Below are 9,446 nucleotides of genomic sequence, written 5' to 3' on the forward strand. Positions count from 1 at the left end.
TCTTTGAAGCAGGCGATGGCTAAAAGGTTTGACTCTTAAGCTTTTGCTTTGAGGTTGCTTCTTTCTTGGTTGAAGAAGATTTTTTGACTTGGTTGAAAGTTCTAGCTCAGTTTCTTGGCTCTGAAAATCTCCAAGTTTCTAGCTCACTTTTATACTGCAAGAGCTTCTTGGATATGTTGAGAGCCGTTGGAGCGTGTAGAGCCTCTTGAGTACTAGTCGTTGGATCAAGTGGTCTTCTTGTTAGGTGCATTAAATGCATTGTGTCCTTTGTTGAACCCAATTGCTACAAAATGTATCTTGTCAGTTGGTTGGTAGCATCAACAGCTGTGATCCAGCCATTTAGTGAGAGAAAGAGGAAACTCTGATGGTGACAACGTTGTGCTTGTTTCCTTGATAAAAGAGATTTATGAGGTATCACGTGATCTATTGCACTTGACTTTCTCTTTCAACAATGTCAGAGAGCTTTCAATTTGAATGTGCCGCTCTTTCTTTAGACATTGCTTCATCCTTTGAGATAGACGATGTAGATCTTCTTTAATCACGGTCTTCTCAGACGATCTGTCAGCTTGAATATATCTTGCATAGTTATGGTTCTGAAGCTCTGACTCTTCTTCTTTCTTCAAACGTTCTTCTCTTTTCTTCATTAGAAAACATTGCAGATTTGACTTTTTATTTGCTTGAGTCATCTTTGCAGCTTTGACCTTTATTGTCTTGTCTCGACTGTCTTCTATCTTGATGACTCTTATCTTCTCTTGTTCATACGATGCCTTGAACGTCTTCAACTTATGCTTTGCTGACATCTTCTGGTATTGTCCTGTTGTCATCAGACGATGGGGATGTGAAGCGTAAAGGTTAACTCTTGAAATGAAGTTTAAATGAAATGTTCAACCAACTCACTTATGCTCTTGAAAATTGTTATCATTCAAAATATGATAGACGATGTATTCATCGTTTGAAGTTAACAATATATACATGTATCACACGCATACACATACCTATACATACAATGTTTACATATATTCTTTACTGTACTAGTATTGAGGTAACAAGCATATAGCGGTTACATGATGGCTGAGAATCCCTTCACTGTGCCCCAAGAAACAAGATGAAGTTGAAAAGTTTTGCATTTGAAAGGTTACCAATATCCTTTATCGAGTTGTATCGACAACATGTAGATCGAATCTCTTTGTCTACCCATTTCAACTCTGAGGTAGGGGTAACCAGCTTGCCATTGTGCGTCATCTAAGAATAAATTGTAGGATTGAAAATAAAGAAAAGAGGAGAAGAGATCTCCGTGGGACATATCGTCTTAATTGCACCAAGTAGGATCTAGACTGATAACTCGAAAAAGAGTCCAAGCTATATAAAGAGGAAATTAGGTCATAATCCTTTGCAGGGGAAGGAATCTTTCATGGATCTGAAATAATTTGAAGTAAGGAATCAAGAAAGGGAAGAAGAGAAGAAAATATAGTCCTCCTCAAAACCTTTCAATTCTGAAAGTTATAGGAAAACCATTTTTCGAAATTCAAAACTTGAGGCAAAAGTTTGAAATTGTTCATACTTGGCTTAAAAAGAGGAAACATGGGAAGCGGTTAGGAAGTGAGGCGTGAAATCAGGTTGCAAGTGTCTGTAATCCTAGTATGGAAATATCTTCTTCAAAGGATTGGAAAAAGAGAAAGATTTCACTTAAGTCCTTTTTAAAATGAAATTTATCAAGTGACATTAGAACAGAAGCTAGAAAGATAAAATAAGACTGAGCATCAAACGCTAAAGTTTCCCAAGAGGCTCTATGCACGGACAAAACAAAACTAATTGTAGCTTTGGAAATTAGCAGGCAATGCCTGAAAAAGATACCTTAGACAGCCCAAAGGGATCTCGGAAAAGGCCATAAGCTTGACATGTCAACAATGACACACCAAGATGGGGGATTCCTAAAAGGCATATGCTCTGACGCTATCATAGCCTACTCGCTAGGTTATGCTTTTAAGAAGAGACTTTGCGGTCTAGGAATGGACCACCCTAGCATGACATGCAAAGTGTCGACCGACTTGGCAAAGGGTCGAGATTCATACACACCACGAATCCAAGCCAATCGTACATTCAGAAGCTTCACATAAAGGACTTCCCTTACACTGGAAGAGACTCCTAATTAACACAAACACCGAACCTATAAATAAAAGTTCCTTCAGTCATTTATATACATTGAACATACGTGTGTGAAACTGATCAAATTAAAAGTACCTTAAAAAAGAGTATAGAAGCTTTCCTTTTCTACTATCATAACTAAGTTCTTCAAAACGGAAAGTGAGGTGAAGAGTTGGAGGGAACAGACAATACTAAAAATATGCTTATTTCCTACAGATTTTTCATACGAGTGTTTTTTTGCGGAAAATCCTTTTAAATTTTCTTGCAGATTTGAAGTTCTTCATGTAAATTTAAAATATGAAAAATCACAATGAACACTAAATTATCTTTGGAACTTTTCCAACAAAAAAATTTGCAAAAAATATCTATAGGAAAACTCACAAAAATTGGTTGCGTGAAAAAGTCAACGCAAAATCCATAAAAAAATACCATTGGTTTTATCAGTAGAATAATTTAGTCACAATTTAAAAATATCTAAATGAAATACCATAAAATTTAATAATAATGAGAGAAATGTGAGGATTTTTCCAATTTCGTAACATTTGAAAGAATATTAATAAAAAGAAAAAAATTATTTTTAGGATAAAAGAATAAAAAAAATTACACTTCAATTTCATTATTAATTGAATATTTTTTAAAAATCCTTTTTTCTCTCAACTAATCATCGTGATGCTTTTCTTCCACCGACTAACAATATATTATGTGCAATCACTGTGCTAGATGCAACTTGGATCTAATGAGGGAGAGAGGAGAGGTAATTTTTTAAAATAAAATTTGTAAAAGTATACTTAGATATTATTTTTAACTTGGGTTAATTTCACATTTGATCTCTTTAGTATCGTGATTGTGTGAATTCGATCCTTGTATTTTAAAACGAGCGATTTTGGTCCTTCTTGTGTGTTTGACGTTGCACGTTTGGTCCTTTCGTCACTTCTCCGTCAAAAAATGATTATGTTTCACCGAAAGAGTGACATGGTATGTGATGACTAAGATATGTCATGTATGCACGACTGTTAATTCCACATTTAGAATTTTATCTAGCGAACACATAATCATCCTATGAATTTTTTTTTAAAAAATAAAACTAACATTTGGGTGGGGATTGAACCCCAACAAAATGCTTGCAACATCAGTGCCTTACCACTAAGCTAAGAGATAGGTTTAATTTATTTAACCTATTTGCTTAATGTTAAAGAGTCTAATGAATAATTTCAATAAATTAAGAAAAAGTATGCATCCATTAAATTAAGTGATAAGTCATTATTTGTCCATTTAATTTTCATTTTACAGTTGGATGAAATTCTTTGTGGATGGGTTGGATGGATGCTGAGTTAATGGATGTATTTAACATCCCTACTTATAATGTATCTAAGACCAATCTTATAATTTTTATTCGTATCTTCAACTACTAATTGTTCGCTCAGTAATGAACTCAACATTCATATTTTTATCTATGTAATGAACTAAAATAATGTATAAGTTAAAAAACATACATTATAAAATTGTTGGCTAGTAAATTAGAACATGCAAGTAAAAATATATTATTACTTTGTGAAGTTCACTTTGCCATAAGATCCAAACACTACTCAAGCAACACTAGTTTTACACAATATGTGTCTTTTCCTCAATTCCCTTGGCCTATACCACGGTGCTGAAGTGCACACCTCACAATTACATTCAAATGAAAATCTGGGCATCATCCAAATTGTTGATGGAGAGTTCATCTGGGGATTAGTGAGAGGAATAGTATGTATAGTTTTATCTGAAATTGAAAACACTCCTACTTCAGTAGTGAAGGAGTTTTCAGAGTAGCAAGTGAAGTATACGCTGCCTCGTTGAAACTTTGGACAATACTTCGCATCAAGACATTCAATGTTGAGGTTAGCCACAAACAAAACATGATCATTCAAATTCTCCACCTTCACCAACCGAGGCATGGAGCAACTTTCTTCAACCGCAAAAATAATAAAGTTTATAGTTGGTGTATGAAATTTGGTGTCATCGGAAAATCTCTTCACAACATAAACCTTTCCTCCGCACTCCACCAAGTAAACGGTCAAGCAATAGGACCTAATGGGTCTTGAGAAATTAGGGATATGTTCAATCGGGTTGGTGGATTCCACACTACCAACCTGCAAAGAGGGAACCAACAATACCAGTAAGAGAAAATTAGGAGGGTGAATACAACATTTAAATATAATGGCTTATTTATATGAAAGTATAGAAAGAATTAAATTTTCTATAAAAAAATGTTTGTCAATGATTCTTAATTGATTATTTTATTTAATTTGAATTCTAAGAAATTTATATTTAAAGATCATACATTTTTTAAAATTTGAAATACATTATTAAAAATAGTGTAATAGTTAAAATAATTATATAATAAAATATACTTAAGAAAAAAAGGGGTAATAGAAGATATTATTTAATTATTTAATGTTAAAAGAAATAAAATTTGATCATCTATAAGATACCGACTATAAACTTATTTATCAAAGATTTAAATTCTAATCAAATAAAATTATTAATAATACCTAATTGAAATGTATTGCTAAAGATACTAGTCTTAAATACAATAATTTCAGCCTGATACTTATTTTCAACACACATATATTATTACTTAATACTGTATTTGAATGAAACATGCAAAATTCTTGACAAACCTGAACGAGAACTCCCTGATCATACTTGAACATGTTCACCTTTAAACCACCTCGTTCTACAGCATAAAGCTTTTTATCATGAAAAACCACGTTGGAGTAGAACTTATCACTTGTGTGATAGCCTTTCCATGTAGTGTCTCCCACCTTGCACCATCCTAGGTCGCCCTTGTAAGTGACCACTGCGACTAAGGTTGGGTTCATGTTGGGACACATGGAAATTGTGAAAGCTAAGGGTGTGTGCATGCCAAAGCAATCATCACCCTTGGAACAGAGCAAACATGGCATCTTTCTAATAGGAGGGAGGTTAAGGCGAAGCTTCGAGAAGAGGTTGAGGATGTATAGATTTTGATCGGATCTGAGGATCAACCACCCTTTTGAAGATCCTACAATTGAGGTGTTTTCCAAAGCGCTAAAGGGTTTGTAAATATTGTATGCTTGCTCGTCTGTGGTGCTTATGACCTAAATAAAAATATTTAGTAGACACCCCAACTTCACAAAAATTAAATGATAGCGAAAGTAAGAGAAGAGAGGTATGTGATAGATATAAATCATACATTGTCTCACTCGTCAACCAATTAAATATAGTATGTCAATTAATAAATATAATATACCTGGTGAGCATGGATTCGAAAATTATAAACATACATTGATACTAAATTGATATGACTTTATTTCATTTGGAAAACAAAGACATGAGACACATGTTGAAATATAATATTTTGATTTTTGATATATGATTTGATATGGTGAGAAGAGGTACAAAGAGAAAAATGTGATGTATGTATAGTTTCAATGTTTCAAAATCAAGATTCATTACCTGAAATTGTGTGCTAGTGCAATTGTTACTAACAAGCCATGGCGTGTCAGGGATCCAATGGTTGGATTTCTTTGATGTGTTAGAAAATAGCCAGCTCTTGCAAACGGTAATGAATGGAGCCTGATTTGGAATCGTTAGAAGCTTGCAAACCTGCTCTAATATCTCTGTTGGCATCTTCGACCAGTCTGGTAGTAGTGGCAACACTTCTTCCTTATGATTCTTCATTTTCATCCTAGAAGAATGTATAAATTTTCTTATGTGTCTATGTATTTATGTAATTCAGATTTTAAACTCTCCATATACCCTACAGTGATCTCATTTTCTTCTTCTTTTCATCTCTTTATATCAAATCTGATCATATATGACATATATCACCACCCTTTAGAATATTTCTCCTCTTTCAAGTTCAGGTGTAGACACCACTAAATATTTTTGATATATGTGTGAGTGAGTGTCTACGTTTGTAATAGCTACAATAGATAAGAAGTTTTAAAGTAAAGATAAAACCGGAAAAAGGGGGGTAACACAATGAAAAAAAATATGGACGAATTAAATAAAGAATAAAACCTTTACTATGAATATATAGCATGATATGATTTTTTGAAAGCTGAATATGAATATATTATTTAAAAAGAAATATATAATTTTTGAAATGTGGTTTTGAGAATTCGAGTGGAAGTGATTTACCGAAGATTTTCATATATTCTATCTCAAATAAAATATATTTAATATTAAACTAATATAAATTATAAATTATTTAAATTATATAATTTTTTTTAATTTATGATATCAATCATGGTATAGGAATTCAAAAAAATAGGTAATGCGATAATTTTTCTTAATTTTTTTAACTTAAGGTAGAGTGAAAATTTTATTTTAAGAAAAAAAAATAAATTATAAGTTTATATTACCTTAAATTTTTAAAATTAATATCAAAATTCAATCATGCTAATAAATTACCAAAACCTTTCTTTTTACATGTAAGGTATAGTCAACATTTCAAAACCTTATCTAAGTAGCTTAGTCACTTAATGAAAAGAAAATAACTAATGGTTACTGATCAAGAGAAAGAATATTTTCTAGTTGAGAGAAAAATGATAAACCTTTTCGCTGATTTTCCATGTTTAAGGCTTCTGACTCTTTCAGATACTGGATTATCCCATCTACAATGTCCATCTCGAACGGTAGCTTTTGATAATCTCGTTGTTTGCATTTCAATGTTTTAAGGACCTATACACAACATCTATGGATCAACCCAATTTGGAACACTTGAATTTGCATCCTCAAATATAATATATCATCTTACCCCATGATAAATAGGATGCAAGAATATGAAAGCATCAAATTTGATCACAAAAGAGTTTTTATTTTCAATTTTTTAATAAATCAATTAAATGAATTAAGGATATCGATCAAATAATATATATAGACAAAGGAAAACACAAATACATTAGAGATTACATTCCACCACCAAAAAAAGTTTAATTAAAGAGTCACCTTAGTGAATACAATATGCATCCATTGAAAAGAAGAATCCGTGAGATGCGAGTGTGCACAACACTGAAAATATATTGTAGTGAGTAGATGAATCGCATAAAAACTTCGAAGGTTTGAAGGGGATCATAAACTTAGAATACAAACCTAAGATTAATGAGAGGAAACCTTGATCCGGTAATGAGAAAGACCGAAAAATGGAGAAATGAATGAAGAAAAAGGGAAAATGAAAAAGAAAAAAAAAACTAAAAAGAGAAATGCATGCACCAAGCGTGTCGGCTAAGTAAAGTAGTTGTTGTCATACAAGAGAAACACAACATATATATATATATATATATATATATATATATTGATAATGATACAGTTGTATTTATCTTCCAAGGAATAATTTGAAATTTGTTAAAAATGTTAATTATAAATATTTGACGAAATCTGATTGTATTTGGTTGCCTGACTATAACAGTTGCCTATTTTTAGCATTATATTTATACTTATTAATTTAATTGATAAATAAATGTTTGAATTTTAAATTTAGAAATTAAATTATGAATTCTCCATTAAATAATTCATATTTTATATTGGAATTTATTTTTTTTAATTTGAATTTATGAAAATAATATTAATTTTTGTCTAACCTATATATGTGATTATTATTGTTAATAATTATTTTTTAATTAATAGTTAAAATTGAGAACACTTTTTTAGTTAGCCGTTAATTGTTAAAAGCTAAATAAAAGGAAGATTTTAATTATAGCGGTAAATTAGAAAAAAATTAAATATGATTTATCTATATCAAACATATAAGAACGATTATGTTTATAATGGTCATTAATCAAAATTGTTATCAAATTAACTTTAAATTGAATTTTGGTGAATCCCAAGTGTTGATATTTGACATGTCTAAATAAAGATTCCAAGTTAAATGTCGTCAAATTATTAAAATTAATTTCGTTGATTTCTCGAAGCTAATGATGATGGTGCAAATTTAAAAATTTGAACTATTCTACCGGAACTATTCAAAACAGTGTTCAAAATTTTTCTTTAAATAGGCTTCCTCTCAACTCATTTGAGGCAGAGTTTGGATACACCTAGTTAGAGAAACACTGAGAGAAAAAGAGAGCTGCCTTGAGGTACTTCATTCAGGCCTGATTGTTGGAAGGCAAGAAGTGTTTGAATAGGTAAAGCATAATCTGCTTTGGTTGAGGAGATTGGGTTTGAGCAGTAGGCTCAGATTTTTGGACAGTGGGCCCAGACTGATGGGCAGTGGGCCCGGATAAGATTAGAGAATCAGAGATTACAATACCTTTGCTTTTACCTGTACTCCTGCCTCTTCCCCGGGAGGAGGAAGAGCCTCTGGAGGCCGTATTAGGATCTTCCCTGCAGATACTCACGAGTAAGAAAATCAGGAAGTGAATTTGCAGATCCTTTTATATATTCTATTTCAAAGTAAAAAACGCTTAAAATAGCTTGCCATCGGGCAAAGATATGTTTTGAAGCTAGGTTTTTGACATCTTTTTGCAAAATCTCTTTCGCCGATTTACAGTCCACACGGACCAAGAATTTTTGGTTTATCAAATCTGATTGGAATTTTGAAATAGATAAAACAATTGCTAAAACTTCCTTTTTAACAGTAGAGTAATTCTGCTGAGCAGGATTCCAATGCTTTGAAGTAAAAGCTATGATTTGCTCTTTGTCAGAGACTTTTTGTTTCAAAATACCGCCAAAGCCAATATCTGAAGCATCGGTTTCAACAATTTTGAAAGCTTGAGGATTGGGAAGATAAAGACATGGAAGATTCTATACCAAAGTTTAATCTGTTTAACCACATTGGTATGAACATCAGACCAAGGTGGGGGATCCTTCTTGAGTCTATCATGAAGGGGTTTGATTATAGTGCTAAGTTGAGGACAAAAGTCAGCAACATAATTGTGACATCCCAAGAATCTCTGCAATTGGGTTTTATCTATGATTTGATCAGGAAATTTGTCAGTGAACTCAATAGCTCTGTTGATGGGGATGATAGTTCCTTGATGGATATTATGACCAAGGAATCTGATATTGGTTTGGAATAGACTGACTTTTGATTTGGATACTGCCAGACCATTTCTCTTGATGATAGAAATGAATAAATTGAGATGCTTGAAATGTTGTTCTATGGATTGGGAAAAGATCAATACATCATCAATATAAACAATTGTAAATTTTGAATAAGGATTAAAGATTTCATTCATGATCCTCTGGAATTCGGAAGGAGCATTTTTTAAACCAAAAGGCATAACATTCCACTCATACTGTCCAAAAGGGACAGTAAAAGCGGTTTTATACCT

General features: G+C 32.2%; 1 protein-coding gene across 1 annotated transcript; it reads right to left on the bottom strand.

Moving 5' to 3' along the window:
* Positions 1-3,731: 3,731 nt before the first annotated feature.
* Positions 3,732-5,009, bottom strand: LOC130724728 (uncharacterized). Its single transcript, XM_057576017.1, has 2 exons — positions 4,809-5,009; positions 3,732-4,277 (listed from the first exon to the last, which is right to left on the bottom strand). The coding sequence occupies exons 1-2, from the start codon at positions 5,007-5,009 to the stop codon at positions 3,732-3,734; spliced, it is 747 nt and encodes a 248-aa protein (XP_057432000.1).
* Between the last annotated feature and the right edge of the window lie 4,437 nt (positions 5,010-9,446).

The sequence above is a fragment of the Lotus japonicus genome, chromosome 6, assembly GCF_012489685.1.
Source record: "Lotus japonicus ecotype B-129 chromosome 6, LjGifu_v1.2".
Classification (NCBI taxonomy): Eukaryota; Viridiplantae; Streptophyta; class Magnoliopsida; order Fabales; family Fabaceae; genus Lotus; species Lotus japonicus.

Excerpts from the sequence above, each read along its gene's own strand:
- LOC130724728 (XM_057576017.1), bottom strand. The coding sequence starts at position 5,009 with ATGAACCCAACCTTAGTCGCAGTGGTCACTTACAAGGGCGACCTAGGA. Across the intron at positions 4,278-4,808 it reads ATCAGGGAGTTCTCGTTCAG|GTTGGTAGTGTGGAATCCAC; the intron begins GTTTGTCAAGAA and ends CCCTCTTTGCAG.